The 20,554-nt window shown below is 47.8% G+C and overlaps 1 protein-coding gene across 11 annotated transcripts in view; it reads right to left on the bottom strand.

Moving 5' to 3' along the window:
- Positions 1-7,870: 7,870 nt before the first annotated feature.
- Positions 7,871-20,554, bottom strand: part of EPHB2 (EPH receptor B2) — a 114,572-nt gene continuing 101,888 nt past the window's right edge. For 7 of the 11 annotated variants that reach the window (XM_083452089.1, XM_083452093.1, XM_083452095.1 and 4 more), the window contains exons 13-16: positions 17,425-17,646; positions 15,870-16,063; positions 14,864-15,019; positions 7,871-14,520 (exon numbers count right to left, since the gene is read on the bottom strand). In XM_083452089.1, the coding sequence (XP_083308215.1) occupies positions 14,412-14,520; positions 14,864-15,019; positions 15,870-16,063; positions 17,425-17,646 (681 nt within the window). In that variant the 3' untranslated portion in view covers positions 7,871-14,411. The remainder of the gene's footprint in view (positions 14,521-14,863; positions 15,020-15,869; positions 16,064-17,424; positions 17,647-20,554) is intronic. The other 4 variants (XM_083452097.1, XM_083452098.1, XM_083452090.1 and 1 more) reach the window with 1 other exon arrangement.

The raw sequence follows: 20,554 nt of genomic DNA, 5'->3' as shown, positions 1-20,554 counted from the left end.
GGTGAAAGAGAAGATAAGGAGAAGAAGCAGAGTGTAGGGGAGAGAAGAAGGAACAAAGAGAGGCAGGAGATAGGAAAAAGCCTTTGCATCTCAGAGTATGAAATGATCTGGGCTTGTTTTCAAGGTGGAACTTTTAATGAATTCCTTAGAATAAAATCTGAATGTTGTGTGGTGCATGTTCAATTCATTCCTGTTTCCTCCTGACACATTAATAATAATAATAATAATAATAATAATAATAATAATAATAATAATAAATAATTAATAATACTTGCCCTTCACCAGCCAGTCACAGGCCAGGTTACCACACTTTAAAAGCAGTTAACACTGATGCACTTGTGTGACAAAGAATCCTCCTGCTGGTACCAGATTTTATTTTATTTTATTTTATTTTTGCAAACCGCTTTGATGATTTGAACTGATATTACCCTTGCTGGGACCTTTCCCGGGAAAATCAGAGCCTCACTATGTCAGGTTCCTATTGCAAGACCGGACAAACGCTGGAACATTAGCAGTGGTGAAGTTTTTATTGGTGGTTGCAAGAACCAATGATCCCTATCTTTAAGTCTGAACAAAATGCTTGTTTAACCTGGAGGTAGGCTGTCTGAACAATTTGTAACAATTTGCTGGGTCTCTGGACCATAATAAAGATTGATTGATATAATCAAGATGTATCTAAATCTTGTAAATAAATAAGATTCTTTCTGCAGGGAAGTAAGAGCAATGTTTAAAGGTAAAGGTAAAGGTACCCCTGCCCGCACGGGCCAGTCTTGACAGACTCTAGGGTTGTGCGCCCATCTCACTCAAAGAGGCCAAGGGCCAGCGCTGTCCGAAGACACTTCCGGGTCACGTGGCCAGCGTGACATCGCTGCTCTGGCGAGCCAGAGCCGCACACGGAAACGCCGTTTACCTTCCCGCTAGTAAGCGGTCCCTATTTATCTACTTGCACCCGGGGGTGCTTTCGAACTGCTAGGTTGGCAGGCGCTGGGACCGAGCAACGGGAGCGCACCCCGCCGCGGGGATTCGAATCGCTGACCTTTCGATCGGCAAGCCCTAGGCACTGAGGCTTTAACCCACAGCGCCACCCGCGTCCCAGAGCAATGTTTACTTTTGTATAATAGACTAATTTCCACACACACTTGCACACCCTTTTTCCTATCTTCCATTCAGGGAAGGAAGGAGCATTATTTCGGTTCAAGGCCACATCCCAGCCAGGCAAAAGCACTCAAGGAGGGTACGAGGAGAAGAGGGGTGGTGGTGGATGGGCGGGCTGAGATTCTGCAACCATGGGATAGGTCTCATCCAAGCCTCATCTTGGAATGAAAGGATTTCCCTTACGTTTCTTATTCCTCTGATACTAGGGTTGCTACCTTTGTTCTGGCAAAATACAGGACAGGGTGGGGGGGTTGGGGGTTGGGGGGGGCCATTCCTCCTCCCCATCTGGTGCTGAAGTGACTTCAAAGGAATCCGTTGCAACCTATTGCAGCCTAACAGGATGGCCCCTCTGGAATTTGCCCCACCCACCCACAAATTTGTTAATCTGTCTGTGCTTGGCTACACAGAACTTAAATACATGACCTTTCACACACCCTTTCAAAGACATGCATTGGAGAGGATCCCTAACTTGGCAGAGAGAGAGGGAGAGAGAGAGAGAGAGAGAGAGAGAGAGAGAGAGAGAGAGAGGAGAACCTGATTTAGGTTTGATGAGGCCCTAAGCTACTGAAGGTGATGGGGCCCTTTATATGTCCAGCTGTCCTTTGTCAACAACATACAGTGGTATCTCGGGTTGCATTCGCTTCAGGTTACATACTCTTCAGTTTACAGACTCCGCTAACCCAGAAATAGTACCTCGGGTTAAGAACTTTGCTTTAGGATGAGAACAGAAATCGTGTTCTGGGGGCACGGCAGCAGCAGGAGGCCCCATTAGCTAAAGTGGTGCTTCAGGTTAAGAACAGTTTCAGGTTAAGAACGGACCTCTGGAACAAATTAAGTAGTTAACACAAGGTACCATTGTATTGTCACTGTTTTTTGTGTTGAGTGTATGCTATATGGTAATTTATGGACCTAATAGGTATCTAAAGCCATTTGCACAAAACAAAATATGTATTTTATCAAAGTAATTGTTGAACTGAAATACAATTAAGAAGAAGCATATTAATAGTGAAATACACTTAAGAAGTATATTAATAGTGAAATAATTATTAAGCTCTAACTTAAAATTTTGGAAATGTACATCCTGTTTTTTCCCCTTTAATTTTTTTAGGGGGCCCCAAGAAAGTGGGGCCCTAAGCTATAGCTTTTTGAGCTTATATGTAAATCCAGCACTGCCTGAAATACAGGACAAAATTGTATCAATACAGGATGTAGCATTTTACATTGAAATACAGGACAACCTTGTATTATACAGAAGGGGTGGCAGCCCTATCTGATACCCACTACTGCTTTTGAACTTTGATTAGACGAGCAGAACTTCCAAAGTTATTTCCCAAATCAGAGTGCTTTTTGTTTGCCACAGATCTGTCCATTTGCACCTTTTACGTTACCAGTGAATATGTGCACCATGATTAACACTGTTACATGTTCTCCACATTAGAAACGAGGGTGGAGAATTTGGAACTGCAGATTGTAAGGGGAATCCTGACGAGGGTTTCAGAACCTCCCCCTAGGATTACATTGCAGAAGTTGGGCCTTTTTCAGCAAACAGAGCATTCAGTGTTTGCCTCACTGAAGAAGGGACATTACAGAGCTGGAGGGAAAGTTGAGATTTGGGTAAGCAAAATGACCAAGGGGGTGGAGCAACACCACCGTGAAGAAAGGTTCCAATATATAACATTATTGTATATAATAATGGTAATAGGTTAGTTTAGGGAAGAGGCAAGTCAATAGGGGCATGCTAGAGGCTTATAAAATTAGTGTGGAGAAAATGGATAGGGAAAATCTCCGCTCTCCTGCTCATAATACTAGAACTTGAGGACACTCAATGACGCTGAATGTTGGAAGATTGAGAACAGAGAGAAGAAAGAAACTTATTTATGCAGTGAATAGTTAAACTGTGGGATCTGCTCTCACAAGATGCCCATCAACTTGGATGACTTTAAAGGAGGATTAGGTTATCCGTGGCTACCAGCCACAATGTCTATGTTCTTCCTTCACTGTTGGAGGCAATATGTCTCTGAATACAAGTTTTTGAGAATTAGAATTAGGGAGCAGGCTCAGGTGTGGCTCATGGACTTCCCTGGGGGCATCTGGTTGGCCACTGTGAGCACAGGATGTGGAATTAGATGGGCCTTTGGCCTGATCCTGCAGGAGGTCTCTTCTTAAATTCTCACATTGCTCTCTCCAAGCTGTTGAAAATGAGTTTGGCAAAGGACTGCTGTGGGAAATGAGATTATTTTTTTTATTAAGGGAGTTCTGTTTTGTTTTCTCCCCTAAAGTCAAGCAATAGGACAAAAGAACAATATAGTTCCACGTCTTCAGGGATTCTGTGCTCCACATGGCTACGGGGCCTGTCATTTATAGGTTGACTTTGCAGTGTCTGGCAGAAGTGCAGATTAAGAGTGGCGCAAGTCCTGGAGAGCTTCTCTGACCTGAAATTTTGCTCATATTTTTTTTTGCAGCATTCTTCAGTTGTGGGAGATCGTTCCCTCTTTACGCTAGCAACAAACATGGCGGCCCCTTTTTGTTTGCGGGTCTACGGACTGTAGCGGGTCTACAGACTGTACCGATAAAATGCTGGGCTTTCATTGTCCAATGGTATTGGGCTTCTACCAGAACGCTCCTCCAATCACAATTAGCCAAGAAAAGAGGAGAGGCGAGAATTTCCCAATTATCCTTATTTGGTGCGAAAAGCTTCCTCCCCTCCCCCACCCATCACATTTAGGAATGGGAGGGGGGATGTTGATCTCTCCTGATGTGCGCTGAACTTTTGAACCCGCGACGACCTATTTTAATTTTTTTTTTTTAGTTTTTCAGGAGTCATGTAAAGTTCATTGCCCTTTTGCACATTTGCACCACCAAGGGGACACAAGGGAGCACATCAAAAGCAATATCCGTCAACCTGAGGATGCATTCAGGATCCATCATTGTATTAGCAACCCCAGTGAAACACCAGTAGCTGTGGGAGGTGCAACGTGCAGCATAGGCACATGCAACAATATCTCTTTGTGCAGAACATGGGGGCCTTTCTTCATCTGCACCAATTAGGAAGCTGCCTCGCTGTGAATCGGAGGGGTCTGCAAGACCGACACCCAAATGTACCCAATTTTCGCTGGTTCAGTGCTCTTTCCTTCCTGCCAGAGCTCATAAGGATCCAAACACCAATTTGCTGAGCACACAAGGGGTGTGAAATCCCTTCTCAAAGTTAATTGGAGCCGATTGAAGCTTCAGAGAGATGGTGGGCAAGCAAATTCTTCCAGAGCGAATTGGGCATGTTCTATAGATAAGAGCTTCGCGGGGCGTTTTCTCTTTCTCTCCCCCGCCCCTGCCCCGCAAAGCTTTGATCGGGGATGAGCTGCACGGCCATTTTGGTATCAGCGGCTCCACTCACAAGGCGTACTAAAATGGCCATCTCAGTCGCTTCTGATCTTGGCATTCTAAACGTTATGCTTTCCGGCTGGGCTGAATTGGATACCCAGGCAGACCCTGAGTGCTGTGCAAGCTCAAGATTTGGAAGAACTGCCCCCTCCATGCACAATAATGTCTCCATCTCTACTCTGTTGCTGGCAGTCTCTTGCTTGCCCATATTATAGGAATTCTAAGGTCTTAAATATAGAATAAATGTTGATAATTGCATAAGGTGAACACACATACATAAGTATATAAACCACATGTCTAAAATAGTACAGGAGAGCAACCCACAAGCCATCTTGGCTCTCCTAAAGACTAAATATTTCCTCTGCCTCCTTAATCCCATCTGCCTGAGAACAGATAGCAACTAGGGGAAGTTCCTGAAGAGATTCCTCTCCTAGATCTATGGACCTCCTTTGCATTAATGGTCATTGTTTGCCCAGATGCTCTGCACTGAGGGATGTCTGACTGACCTCCTGGTTGTCTTATCAAATGCTAATGTTTTGTGTAAACTGTGTCTGGAACTATGTGAAACTTGCTAAATCCTCAGGAATATCACACCTTGGCCTGCCTGAGCCACAATAACCCCACCTTATGTGTGATGTAGGGACGCGGGTGGCGCTGTGGGTTAAACCACAGACCCTAGGGCTTGCCAATCAGAAGGTCGGCAGTTCGAATCCCTGCGACGGGGTGAGCTCCCGTTGCTCGGTCCCTTGGGTTCTTAGGAGCTTAGGGGGTGGAACAGCTTTTGGGCAGGTGAGTAAGAGAGCAAGGGGTGAAGGGTTGCTAATGGAATGACCCAAGTCAGCAGTGGGCTGATGAGAAAGTATCGATGGCAGTGAGGAGCCAGCGCATGAGGTGTCCTTCGGGGCCATCAGGGTGCTAATTGCTGATCTTGAGAAACATCTGCTATGATGAAGCTGTGGGTCCTAATCATGTTGTTGGGACACTAGTTTCCATCAGCCCCAGCTAGCATGGCTAATAGCCAAGAATAGTGAGATGGAGTCCAGCAACATCATGAGAACCACAGCTCTCCCCCCCTGCCAGCCCATGAGCAGCTATTCTTTCCCCAGCATTCCTTTCCCAATCCCATCTCTGACATCTGTGCTCATGGTCAGTCATGGGAGAAGCTGATTCAGACCATGTGCATCAGCTGTTGGGAGTTGAGGCCTTTGAAAGGTGCCTCCTTAGAAGCAGAAGACCAGGGCTTTCTTCTTCACACCTCGTTCCCAAAGCACACATTTGTCACCCGCTTTTGCCAGAAACTGTTGATAGGTCACACTTCCCCCTTTCCACTTGAATTAAAGTGGGATGGCACATTCCAATGTAAGTATGCAAAATAAGATTTACCTGGATGAGTGATTTGGCCATATGTCGATGTGCTGCACTGTGGGTCCGTGTCCTGCATGGTGGCCATGGTTTGGAAGCAAGCCAGCAAGCCCAGATTGTTAACTCACACAGAAATGCAGGGCGTCTTCCTTAGAGGGCAGATGATCCTGATGTTTCTCTGCCTCAAGAGTGATCAAACAGTCTCATCCCACTTAACACAACAGAGCTAGCCTAGTTAACACCCAGAGCTATGAATGATGCAACAACCGGACTATAATTTGTTAATTTTTTCCATTCTTACTGTGCTCTTATAGCCATTTTCTCAAAACAGCCCTGAGCGTGCCCAGGGCTGGCATGGAATTTCAGATTTAATCTATTTCCAGTCTAGTTTATTGAATAATTGCAATTGGAGGGTCCTCCCCTACACTTGTGGGAGTGGGAGCCTCCTCTTGGGGAGCTTGCGCTTACATGACTCAATGTTTCGGTGAAACTTTCCTCAGTCACTTTCCTCCAACACAGGGATTGAGGGTGACTTGCTGCGGGTTGCTGCTTCGTGATCCTGTGAATTTTCACACAAGCCACAGAGGGGAGAAGGCAGTTTCTAACTCACAAATCAGAACTGTGTTGAAGGGAGGCAGCAAAGTTCTGACTGGTGAGGGAGAAACTTTCAGGCTAAACAACCAGGAAATGGAGTGCACCTCAGGCTATGGCATCTGAGTTTCTCGGATGGCTGCCAGAGACCCAGCAGAACCCAAACTTGAGTGCCGCCCAGTGACACAAACAACGCCACTCACCACCCTCCCTGACAACCCCTGACAGTATTTTAGCAATGAAAGGGGGGCAGTGCCACTTTTGAATGGAAGCTACTCTCAGTTCCCATCCACGGCAGTGCCCTTCAGTCATTTGGGGCAACCAACCCTTATCAGCCCCAACAAATGTGTGTTGGTGAAAAGCTGCTATAGCTTTGTGAGCTCTGTGGCTTTCACAGGCTGGGTTTTATAGACCAGGGTTCCTAAACTTGGGTCTCCAACTGTTTGTTTTTTGGACTACAACTCCCACCATCCCTAGCTAGTAGGACCAGTGGGCAGGGATGATGGGAATTGTAGTCCCAAAACAGCTGGAGACCCAAGTTTGGGAAACCCTGTATAGACTATCTAGAAACTGGGCATTGTGAGGAGAGGCAGGACTGAGATTTGGAGATATGCTTCAAGGTCCAGACTATGGGAAGTCCCGAAAAATTAATAATTATAATTTGGATGATAATTTGGTCTTTTTTAGTTTAGTTTTTTATTTTAACTGGATTATGATTTGATATGTTAATTGGATGTTTTTTATTGGAAAATTAATAAAAATGATTTAACAAAAAAGAAAGAAAGAAAGAAAGAAAGAAAGAAAGAAAGAAAGAAAGAAAGAAAGAAACTGGGCATCGCATTTTGGGTAAACAATGATGGCAAGATAGCCTCCATAGGTGGGCACCAAGCTTTGCTCTCAAAGGTGACACCACTAGGTGCCCAGTAAGGCCTTGAGTGGCAGCATGCCTGGGTCAGGGCAGTGAAAGGCCCGTTGAGACCCTTTACCAGTGCCCCAGTCCCAACCCCCCATGCAGTGATGAGCACTAAGGGGCTCATTGCCTTCCATAAAGGGAGGATATATGGAATTCAAATCATATAAAACCAGGGCTCCAGTCTTTACATTTCTAGCTCTGCCTACTTTTACCTGTGCCCTTACCTGCCTCTGGCATGTGGAAGCTTATCCAGAATGGAATGTGACCATCAGGCTGAATTCTAGCCCCCCTCCCCCCAACCTTGAGGTAAGCCACCAGGTAGGCTTGTGGGGGAATGAGGCCTGCAGGCTCCATCAGGCAGGACTGCCTAAAAGTCAGAGCCATCCTCAAGCTTCACTTCCATTCTGCATGGTTCTCCAACGAGGCAGTGGACAGCCGGCGAACAAAGAATAAGAGCCCGCCAGTGAGTGCTTCAAACTTTTACACTTCACATTTATTTTGAAAAAAAAGTCTTCTTAAAAATACTCCTACAAAGGCATCGGAGCAGCAGATTTTGTTTCCTTTATAAATACATCTGGTTTATTATTATTATTCATTATTATTCTTTCCTCCCCAGCAACATCAAAAGATGCATCATGGAGCCAGGAGAAGGCCCTGGTCGGAATGGAAGACACCCCCATGTGAGCAGGGCTGGAACGCCACTTACCTATTCACATTTTCTAAAAAATACAAACACGGTCAGGGGAACAGAAAATGTCGCACACCCAAGGCCACAGCCCATGGGCAGATGGAGACTGCGCAGGCATTCTGAAGTAGAGACCTGTGCAATAAATGGGTCACCATTGAGCAGGGAGAAGAGGCTTGGCGACTGAAGACGTTGCTCTGAGCCAGAGCTGAGGTGCAGGGCTGCAAGGTAGGGGTGGGTAGGAGAGAACCCAAAGTGGCAACAAACACCCGGCCAGTTTGGTTTTCATCTTGAGACTGGTGATGGTTGGTGCATGGGGATCTTCTGGAAAAAAAAGACCCTTTAGCTGTCATTCCTGCATTGCAGGAGGTTGGACTAGATGACTCCAGATGCTGCTGAAGGAATGATTCTATGATGCTATGACTTTTTTCAGGGCTGTTTGTTGCAGTTGGCAGCCGCTCTTCCCTCCTACATCTGCCGCTTTTTCAGTAGTGTTCATTTCAACCTCTTGGTTGGTTCCAGACAATCAGGAATCATGCACTGGATGCAATGATATTAGCCAATCAGGAATCACAGACTGGATGTGAACTATGGTAGCCAGTTGGAATGAGTGATGGGCTAATGTCAATTGTGGTTAAATGAAACCTTTCAGAGCCAGGGAAGTGCTTCCTGTACTGTTCACAAGGACACATCTAACCTATCAAGCAGCACTGCAAGAAGGGAGAGATCTCTGAGAAACCACTCCCAATGTACTCTCTTTTAATCCTGATACTGTTGTAGGTGAAACTGTCACCTGCTGTTCTAACCCTTGCAGTAAGAGATCTCCCAACTTGGTGGCAACGACAGTGGTGTTTCCAGTTGTCTTTCTAGCAGCATTAGAACACAGGGGCACGGGAAGCAGCAGGCAGGGGTCTTTCCTAGCCCGGCCTGGAGATGCTGGGGACTGAACCTGGGACCTTCTGCATGCAAAGCAGGTGCTCTGCCCCTGAGCTACAGCCCATCAGCCAGTTTCATCCTTATTGGATTGGGCATGGAACTTAAAAACCAAAGTCTTCCCCTGGAACTGGTGACGGGGCATGAATCAAAGGAGGTCCAGCTGGAAGAGGACAGCTAGTATCTGAAATCAAGGCCAGGCTGCATCAGTTGCTGCAGGGCCCATCCAGAATTTAAAACAGTAGCCATCTACAGTTATGGCTTTCTAGATGTTCCTGGACTCCCATCATCTCTGACCACTGGCCCTGCTGTCTGTAAGGTCTGATAGGTATTCACCAACATCTGGCTTTGCTGATCTGTAGAACATGGAAGTGTAGACAAAACTGAAAGGGGGAACGGAGAAGGCAGCCTGCAAGAGCCAGACCAGAGCCTTCTAGCCTGTTTCTCTAGGCAGCCCAAGGCCTCTGGAAAGCCTGTTCTCATGAAAGAAAGGCAAGGGAGATGCTGAGGCCATTGAGTCTTCCTGGAAGTCACAAGAGGGACAGGCTGTAACCCCACCTTATGGGTATGATTCCCCAGTAGAAGGAATATCCACTGAGGATGAACCCAATCTGACCCATGCCTGTTCTCTCAGCATCTCATATTTTCTTCCACCCTTTGGATAATTAATCCATCATTATCCTCAGCAGTGTGAGATGGAACCATGGAGAAACGGCTCCCATGCTACTGGGCATGTGCGAAGGGTGGGGTTGGGCAGCAGAGACCAAGATCTAACACAGGGCTGGGGAACCTGCAGCCCTCCCAATGTTGCTTAGAGCCAATTTCTATATCCTATAACCATTGATCAGGCTGGCAAGGGCTGATGTATGTTATGAAACCAACAGCACCTGGAGGACTCAAAGCTAAGCTTTAATGCATAAAAGAAGACCAGATGAGAAGAAGCACCTGGTTCTGAAACCCAACACACAACTCATTTGTTCCACTGAATTCAGTGGGACTGACTTCTTGAGTTGGTATGTATAGGATTGCACTGCAAGCTGGGTTTGTTCACGGGTAGAGTTTTAGAGCAGGGGTGGTGAACTGGATCTGGCTAATGGGCTGGATCCTTACCTCCCCATCCCACTATGGGTCAGGTTTGGCAGGTTGCAGGCAGCCTGCCCACCTGTCAATCACCTGACATCAACGCCAGGCAACCCATTTTTGCCCATGTGGCTTGAAAGCAAACTGTGTAGGTATAGGCCCTGCACTTCACCTGCCCTGATGATCAGCTGATTGGTGGTAACAGCAACACCTCCTGCTTCCAGCCCAGCTGCATCCTTATCTGCCCCACACCTGACATAAATTATGTCATCGGATGTAGGACATGTGAGCATGGCTTGACCAAAACATCCTAGTGTTCCAAATCTGGAGACTGGTGGACCTAATGAAGCTAGCTAGCAGAAGCTTCTCCACCCCTGTCTTAAACCAAGGAAGTTCCATTCCAGTTCAGTTACTGTTCTGCTTTAAAAAAAAGAAAATCACAGTGAAATATCTGAGCGTTCTATCAGACTTTTGCATTTGGGAATTGCTTTTCTCTGCTCCTCTCTCCCAGCAGCCCCAAAGTGCTTGCCTCTGATATGCAAGTCCTGGGGCCCTACTGAGAAAGTTGCTCTTTCCGAAACAACATGCCACCCCTCTCCACTCCTAGCCCTATCACAGTGTCCAGAAGTGCCAGAGCCCGGGGCCTGACGATTTATTGCTATCTTCGACAGAACGCTGCCAATCCAGTTTCAGCTCCAGGATCGCTAAAAAAAAAACATGGCGACGGTAGAGGAAGGTGGCGGGCATGGGATGAGGAGAGGGTGGGTGCTGGCTCAGCGTGTTGGAAGAAATCAGAAGGGTGACTCAAGCAGTTGCAATGGGGTGATGCGGACCGACAGGACAGCTCTGGTGCATTAAAGGCAAGCGCTGTGCACGGAACAGTCCTGATTCTGAATTCTGACACCGCACTTGAAATACCTGCAAAAGAAGTCTCTCTGCTGGCTTAAGGACAGAGAAAAGTCGAGTGTGCATGTATGCAGGGGGGAAGCACAGTCGAGGAGAAAGAGGGGAGATTTCCAGGATCCTGGTGAGGTCACAATGAAATATCTAGCATAGATGGGTGAGTCCCATCTTATTAGAACAATGGAAGAAATGAGGCGAGCCTCCATCAGCCCCCTTCTCTTGGAATCGTAATCTGCATTAGGCGTGCTGCGGGTGGACTCTCTCTCTCACACACAGTGAAATGGCTCAGGTAGATGTGTGTGTTGTGTTGTGTTGCCCGTCTGCTGGTGAAGACAGCTCCCCTGCCCTCCCTCCCGTGACGCCAGCAGCACCCAGTGGAACAAGACCGGGCCTTCGTCAGGAGGGAAGGGTCAGGGCAGCTTTAGTGCAAAGATACGTCAGGTCCTTCCCCCCCATGCAAAGGAGCTTGCACGGAAAACCAGAAGGAAGGCAGCGGAGCACAAAGGCCAAGGCTGGCTCAGGTTCCATGGGATAGCTTGCTGTGGCACTAAATGGGGATAGCTTGGAATGGTACTCCCTGCCCCACCCAAAGGGATGATAGCTGCCCATGGCATTGTAAGAGCTCTTTGCTCTGTACAACCAAGCTACACCTGATTCTGTGATAGGTGTGTGGGATTATGACAGATTTCAGGACAGTGAAATCTCTTTCTCCCTGCCATGCGCACACACCTCTGGCAAGTCCACAAGATAGTATATATACTTTTGCCAGCATTTGTATTTATTTATTTTTTAATCAGCCCAGGTAACCTATCTACAGCAGCCCAGTTCAGGAGTAACAGAAAATTGTGGCTTTCTGCCATGCGAACAAGCTAAGGGTTGTATTATTCCTTTTCTCCTTTCCTCTTTTCTGGTCACAAGGAAGAGATCAGATGTTTTTGATCTATTTTTAACCAAGGCACAGTTCCCCACAATGTCCAAACTCAAGGACTGAAGGTTTGTTTAAACTAGGATTTAAGAACAAACCAGGATCTGAAAAAAATGTTTTAGTGCTGGTTGATCTCATTAGCTCTACTTCAATTCTTCATGACATCTGAATACTGGAAAGCATGATTTGTTCAAAGCTGGAAACCAGGAGCCACCTAGGACTCTAGCCTTATTTTATGCAGCCTCTGACATCTCCAGAAGCTGCCCCATTCTTCTGCCCCATCAGAGTTCCCTTCTTCCTGTTTTTTTTTTTCCATTCTCCCAGAGTTTTCCTCTCCTTCTGTATAGTTTTATGACCATTTGTGCAATATTTAGCTGATAAAAAAGAAATCTAAGTTTTTATTTGGGGCTACATTTTATTCTGGATTTGTCTTTAGACTGGATCCCAGATAGTTCTCTCTAAGGTGAAACAAACCACAATTCTCTAAAGTTTGGATGCCATGGGGAATCGTTACTACTTTAAAATTAGAAGCCAAAGTTTTCAAACTCCTTCTGATTTGCTTGAAAGAGGAAGCACTGCTCATTCATGTAGCAGATGTCTGCAATTTTCGATTATCCCTGAACCAGGCCTTTGTCTCTCGAACCCAGAGAGATGAAAATTCTGTGGAATTATTGGCACTGCTGGTTATCATTACCTTCCCCTACAGAAATAAGAGACCCTGAGCTAAGCAGAGTGACCCTTTCCAACCTGTGATCCTCCTGACAGTGACATGGTGGGTTTCCAAACTATTCACAACTTTCCCTGTTCTTTGAACCTTCAGAAGGACAGACTGAGTCAATGAGGAGAGACCTTGTGCAAGCTTAAGCTCCAACCAACAGTCCTTCTCACAACCTGCCAGAGCTTGGCCATGGCAAGTCTGAGACCCACAATACCACCCATGTGCTGAGCACCAGCTGGGCTCCAACTTGTGGCTGCCGAGACTGAGATATGGGGCCTTGGGCTGGAGGTTAAAAGTCCTGCCGTGAGCCTTTCCTGACAAGGCTCAGGTTCCTCTGTTGTTGACCTTCCTCCACTTTTGTTTCCAGTCTCCTCAGGATGCTGAAGAACAGTTGAGGGTGTCTCAGAGGACTTCAAGAACCATTGCCCCATGCTCCTCCAGCCCTCTTAGATGTTTCTTCACTCCCAGCTGAACTTCTCAGTTTAAGGCCCCCTCGGAGCAATTCCCAGGTTGCTATAGTTTTTGAAAACTATCATATCTAGGCACGAGGTCCAGCAAGGGGTCCCCAATATGAAACAGCAGACAAGCCAACTAACTTTGAGACAACTGCTAAGAGATGACGAAGGACTTAGGAGCAGCCTGGCAGAACAGGGGGAAGGGGTTAGAGTGTGTCCGAAATGCTCATGGCCCCCTGGGAGTGCTCAGCCAGGAAGCTGCCCAGGAGGAGACAACAGAGTGTCCCTGGGAGAGAAGAACAGTGGATTTGCCATCCTGTTTTCTTTTTTCTTTTTGTTAAAACAAAACAACTCGGCTCCCCCCAAAATAATAATCCCCCCTCCCCCCACATCCCATTGTAAACAAAGTAGAAAAAGATGGAACAACGACAACCAGATGGAAATGCACATCAAATCTACAACATACTGCATGGAACAGGACGAGAGGGGCAGGGAGTTTCCCGCCGGAAGCAGGTCATTGGCAAACCATGAAGCCTTCTCCAATGTCTTGTGCATATTGATATGTAGGAGCTGCCACCGGGAAGTGCAGCGCGCAGAGCCTCTAGGAGGCGCCACTTGCAAAAACAGTCCCAGCGCAACAGAGACCAAGACCTCCGAAAGCCCCATGACTTTGCTTTCCCCAGTGTGGGGCAAAGATTCTCTTTCGTACAGAGGAGGAGGTATGGGTGGGTGGATGGGTGGGTAGGTGAGCATCGCCCAGATCCAGTCCTTCAGAGGAAAGGAAGTTAAAAAGATGTGTCCATCTCTGAAGTCTGTGACTCTAGAGGTGACCCCATTACATGGGTGGAAAGTTTGCTGGCGCTTGTCCCCTCTTCGGTCCGCAGATCTGCTGGCTGTTGTGGGAAGGGGAGGGCATGCCCAGCAACACTTGTAGGGACATGCAGTTTTGTAACCTCCCCCCCTCCCTGAAGACTTTCTGGTCCACTCTGTGCCCCAGGAGGTCCAACTCGTGCAAAGGAGGAGGGCGAAAGGGTCCCTCTGGATCCCTCCCTAGCTTGCTTGTCTCAGAGCCCTTAAAGAGAAATCCACTGCGGTTCTGTTTCATTTTAAAACATCCTTCTAAATAAGAGTCCTTCCTCTTCCCTTTTTTTTCTGGATTCTTGAAGTCTGCAGCATCTTTGCCCTGTGGCTGCCCCTTCCCTGTAGCTGCCGTCTCCATGGGGGAGCGTTAAGACCCGCCCAAGGGCTCAGACACACAGGGACAAAAGGGGAACAGGACCTTGAGGAAGAGGTGTGTGCAAGTACCCAGCTTCTCAAACCTCCACGGACTGGATTTGATTCATCTGTGCTCGCATCACCTGGATACTGTTCAGGATTTTCTTCTGGTGCCCGGCTAATGTGACCCCTACTCGCAGGATGTCCCTAGGGGAGAAAAATACCCACAGCAACAAGAGACAAACATTAGTGGTGGCAAAATTAGGGGCACTGCACACTATTAATTATAGACTCCATCAGAGGATCATCGTGTTGGAAGGGACCATGAATCTCAACATGTGGTCCCCCATCCAGTTTGAAACCATAGTGGACCATGCTTAGCTTTGCTAAGTGGTCAACCAAATGCCTTCATGGGAAGCCTGCAAGCAGGACCTGAGTGTGACAGCAACTCTCCCCACTTGTAATTCCCAACAACTGGTATTCAGAGGCATTGCTGAGAACATAGTCCTCATGGCTAGTACTCATCCACCTCTTCTCCCCTGGAACTTACTCCATGTTCATTTGGGACACCACGTCAAAGTTGGTGAAGCCAGCACTGGCAAAACTCTCCTTGTACTGCCCCATCTTGATGGCTTCAAGCCACTCGTCCACGGTGTTGAAACTGGAATAGTCTGGAATGGTGCGGTCCAGTAAGGGGAGGTTAATCCTGGAGGGGGGGGTGGAAATCGCAACAGAAGAGCAGAAGAAAGATCTGGATTTGTTTGGCATGGAAGAAACCCACACTGATCATTTTCACAAGTGGTGTAGCACCTGCTTTGCATGCAGAAGGTTCCAGGTGTAATCCCTGGCATCACCAGGTAGGGCTGGAAGACCCTCTTGGTTCAGGGGGATTATAAGACCTGACCCACATTCTTGGAAACTCTTATGATTCAGGGGCCATGACGTGCATGGTGGAGGACTTCAATGAGGACAGGTCCGAGGCTACTTTCTCGGGGGAGAACCTCCGGTGCTTCATTTGGGACCCTTGTGGTCAAGGAATGCAGCTTGGCCACCACCCTGTGATTCAAAAGACGAGTCTCCTGCAGTGGCTCTTTCTTGCAAAAGGCAACAATGGCAAAAGAAGGCAATGGCCTTTTAGCCAGCCAGGTAGTTTCCTCCTCCCCACCTGGGAGCTGGAGCCTGATGCACTCCAGGAAGGATCAGTCTGCATAAGACTTCAGTTGGCTCTGGCTCTCTATCCAGAGGTCTTCTCTGGCAGCTGCCTTTGCAGGACCCCTTGGAGCTGTCCAAGGTCCTGTAGGCTCCCTGCATGACATGGACTCCTGACAACTAGACAGCACCTGCCTCCCTTGTGAACCTCAAGCATCTTCAGCACTCAACAGTAAAGCACTGCATGTGGACATCCCTGACCCAAAGTGCCAGCTCTGGGAAACCAGAAATCCATTTTAGCCTGGGTAAAATTCTGGAGCACCTTCCCCCAACCTGCTGCCACCCAGAAGATGCTGAACTCCAATTCCCATAAGCCCTAACCCCCATTGTGTGCCCTGCTTTCCTACCCAGAGGAAAGGGGTGCCATGGCTTTCAGGCTGTTTGGGTTCCGGATCATCTTGTCTAAGGTGTTGACAATCTGTCCAAATTTGGGCCTGTGGTTACGGTCCTTCTGCCAGCAGTCCAACATGAGCTGGTGCAAGGCACTGGGGCAATCCATGGGTGGTGGCAGCCGATAATCTTGCTCAATGGCGTTTATTACCTGCAAGGGGAGGAAAAAGCCCACATACATCTTTTTGTCCTGTAGATGCTGACTGCTAGCCAACCGGTGATGGCTAAATGACACCGTTCTCATGGAAACAAATGCGACTTGAGAGTTCATTCACAGGTTCAGCCACAGCTTTCCCCTCCTTCATTGTCTGAAGCGGCTCATTAATTGGCCACGTCAACAGACTTAATCCACATCCAAAGGGAAATATTGCCTAAGCATCCATCGGCCTTGACGTCTGACGGCCAAGGCTGCCGCTCCCGATCCGTAATTGGGGATGTGACAATGCACATTATGCACATGCAAATACACACACATGAAATTGCTCCCCCCCCCCGGAGCTCTTCTCCTCTCCCCTCCCCCACCTGCTACGCTGCCGGCACAAATGCCCTGCTGGAGACATGAGCGATTCTCCCCTCTGCTGGTGTTCGCAGCCCGGGTCGAGGAGGCTAATAGGGGGTGAAGTTACTGAACGCTCTGCCCTTGCTGGAAAGATCACTGTCAATTAGCCAGCAATGGCTTCTGGGGTGGAGCGCTCCAGGGCTGGAGGAAGGGCAGGAGCGCAGAGCAGAAGGAACCCGCCAAGGAGAAAGGCTGGGAGCCGCTACGAAGTGAGGCAGCTCCCTGAGTCGATCATGTTCCTACAGGGGCAGGGATTTGACATCAGACTGAGAATGACAGCAGTCCACATGCTGAGACAGAATGCCACCCTTGGCTTATGATTATTATTAATACCCCACCTATTCCCTAGACTGGGACTCAAAGTGGCTTGCAGACAAAAATACAAACCACAGATAAAATAGAAAAATGTATAAAAGGCCATCATTAAATAGTAATTAAACCTTGATAGAATCAAAACAATGTAAGGGGGGGGGGGATCTATCAAAATGCAGATATTAAAAACAGCACAGCACTATTAAATGTCCTTTCCTAAAAAACAAAACAAAAAACCCACCTAACTATACAGTATAAGTCATAACCAGCACTTTGAACTGTCCCCAGAAACAGACTGGCAAGCCAAGTGGATTTTCAGCAAATCCCTGCCAGCCCTCCATCCAACCTCTGCTAAAAAACCTCCAAACAGGAGAGCTGGCCACCTTCTGGGGAAAGTCTGTTCCACTGCCAAACAGCTCTTACCATCAAGAAGTTCTTCTTAATATTTAATCAGAATTTCCTTTCTTGTCATTTGAGTCCATTTGTTCAGGTCCTACCCTCTGGAGCAGCAGAAAACCATCTCGTACCATCTTCCATGTGATAGCCCTTCAGATATTTGAAGATGGCTACTTTTTCATCTCTCAGCCTTCCCTTCTCCAGGCTAAACATACCCTGTTCCACCAGCAGTCCCTCATACTTACATCTTGGTTGGTCATGTCCCAGTACGGCCGCTCTCCATAGGACATCACCTCCCACATGACTATTCCGTAGCTCCACACGTCGCTTGCAGAAGTGAACTTTCGGTACTGGATGGCTTCCGGTGCTGTCCAACGGATCGGGATCTTTCCGCCCTGTAGTGGGGGTGGAGCACAGGGTTTCTCGCTTGGGTTGCTTGCATCAGCCCCAGCCAAGTGGAATGACTGCTAATGGAGTCAGTGGGGAACAAGTAAATAAGAGTTAGCCCTAACCAACTTCTTGTAAGGAGGCTAGTATGTTGGCATAGGTCCAGTTGCACCTGTACTCATACCTGGCAGCACCGCAGCACCACTAATGCAAGTGCAAGTCTCTCATCCCCTGACTCCTCAGTTGAATATTTCACCGGTTGGTGAAGTGATAGCATATGTGGGCTGGTGAGTCCAGGTTTCTTCAAGCAAGCAAGGCTACCACAAACCTAAGAATCCTCTCCATAAGATACTGGTTTTAAAACTATGGGAGTCACTCCATATATGCCCACTTGATCGCTTTGATTGGCAGAACTGGCACCAGCACAGGTGAAAAATAATACCCGTTCCACATTGGTAAGAAATCATTATTTTAATGTGGCAGCACCTACACACTGGAATGCAGGCAACTGCCTTCACCGGGGCTGGACCACCCATGAGGCAAGGTAAGGGTCAGGGAGTGGGCAGAGGAGGAATGGTGGAGACCACCTCCCCATCCTGACCCTGCCTGGGAGGAGGAAGAGGAAGACAGTATAGATTTACAACAGTGGACTGAGGGAGGTCACAGCTCAGAGGCAGATGAGGGGAAAAGTTGGGAAATAATGGGAGAGAAGGAGGAGGAAGTAGAAGCAGAGTAACAGCTGACTGACACAGTGTCATTAGAAAGCATCCCAGACCCTCCATCTCCCAGAACCTGGCGAGCCTTAAAAGTAGGAGAGCAAAGAGCTCAAAGACAGAGGGCACATAACAGCACCCGTAGAAGTGACGAATGAGGAAGTGGGAGAGATGGGTGTGTGTGTGAAGATTCACTTGGGACAACGCCATTATCCAAGAAGTTGGGTTCAATAGCCTCTCTCTGTAAAGATTGAAATAAAATAGGATGGTAAGAAACCTTTCCTTGTCTTTATACTTTCCTGAGCAACCAGCCGGGAGCCACTGACAGCATCCTGACAGTAAGGTGAATGCCTCAGGTGGCAGGATCTACAGGGACAGAAGCTCCCAATGTAGATCTTTATTGCCCCCTTGTTCCTGATTTAGACCTTCACTTGCCCCTTCTTCCCTAGTGGGGAAAGGGGTGCCATTTTGTGGTTTGCCTCTGGTGCCAAAATGTCTTGGGCTGACCCTGTACTCTTTTCAGTGCCTGCAAGAAATCTTAAAAAAAAGAGGCATGCCTGCACAGACATGTAGAACATGGATGTGTATTTTGATCTGTTGCTGATTTTAGCTTTTGAATGTTTTAAAGGGTTGCTTTTGTGCTTTCCACTGATAATTTCATTTTATTCTCTCTGCGAACTGCTTTGAAGCGCTGTTTTTCTTTTTACAACCAAGCGGTGCATAAGGTTTATGAAACAAAAGTGAATAAATACAATGAGAAGGGAGATTTTGAGGCACGAGAGCAAGATAGAACTCCCATCTTGAGATGCAGTCTGCCTTTGAATACCAAATGCTTGTATGGGGGGCACCCCCTTTCTACCCTGTTGGTAGTGCTCCCCAGTGGCAACAAGTTGGGTACCACTAGATACAGACATGCTGAACGAGGCAGATCTTTGCTCTCAATCCAGAAGGCTTTTCCTTCCCCCCCACCCCCCATATATTTCCTTATTTTCAAGGAAGGTCAGGAAAAATTAGGTTGCCTGTTTTCACTGTACCGATCCAGTTCTGTGACAGCACAGTGCCAGACCCCCACCCAGCGCTGTTCGCACCGACCAAATAAAAAATGCAACGGGAGAGGCTTCATTGCCAGCATCAGTGATGCTTCAACAGCCTCGCTGATCATCAAGGAGGAAGAGCCATAAATTCTTAACACTGCCGTGCTGGGTTTGCGTTAAGAGGCCTTTGGCGAAGGCCATTTCTGTCTGCTGCAGAGAAAAGCCAGATTCCTGTGGAAGGTTGGCCCAGATAAGGTGCCCCGTGACCCTTCCGACTCGTCTCTCCAGAAGAAACTTCTTGTGTGTGTCTTCTCCCTGTACATGTTGGGGCTGAGTAACTCACGTCACGGGGAGACGTCCCTGCCCTGCCCAGAGTCCTCTGATCCACTGTGCCAACTCTAGAACCAGTTTTCCTTGTGTGTTTATGGGAAACACTTCTTGAACCATTTGGCCCAGGAGCAGGGAAGCTTTTTGGCCACATGGGCCAGATCTTCACCAGGATCGGCCTTGCGGGCCAAATTCGGCAGGTAGGGGGAGCCGCCCACCTGCTAAACACATGACCTTACAACCACGCCATGTGCGAGGTGCTGCTAAATGAGAAGTGTTTCCCACCCCCACATCATTTAGCAGACTTCCATGGGGGTCTCCTGCTAAAGCGATGAGCTGGAGATTCTCAGGCATACCCGTTCCCAACTCCTTGTGGGCAACCTCACTTAGGTCCATTACTCTGAGTAGAACTCAGTTGAATAGCATCAGAATAGAAGGCCCGTGATGAAGCGGTGGCAAGGCAATTTCACAGGAGGGGAACATAGAAGAGAAGAAGAAGAGTTTGGACTTGATACCCCGCCTTTCACTCCCCTTAGGAGTCTCAAAGCGGCTAACATTCTCCTTTCCCTTCCTCCCCCACAACAAACACTCTGTGAGGTGAGTGGGGCTGAGAGACTTCAGAGAAGTGTGACTAGCCCAAGGTCACCCAGCAGCTGCATGTGGAGGAGTGCAGAAGCAAACCCGGTTCACCAGATTACGAGTCTACCGCTCTTAACCACTACAGCACGCTGGCTCTCTCAAGCTTGCTGGATCTGGCCAATGGCCCATCTCACCCAGCATCCTGTTGTTATGGCGGCCAACCAGCTGTCTGTGGGAAGCCAGCAAGCAGGATTTGAGCATAAGAGTGCTCTCCCTTCTCCTGTGGTTTCTAGCAATGGGTATTCAGAAGCATTTCTGCCTCCAACTGTGAAGGC

The sequence above is a fragment of the Podarcis tiliguerta genome, assembly GCF_965153285.1.
Source record: "Podarcis tiliguerta genome assembly, chromosome: 8".
NCBI classification, from domain to species: Eukaryota; Metazoa; Chordata; class Lepidosauria; order Squamata; family Lacertidae; genus Podarcis; species Podarcis tiliguerta.
This window is presented reverse-complemented; position numbering and strand designations above follow the sequence as displayed.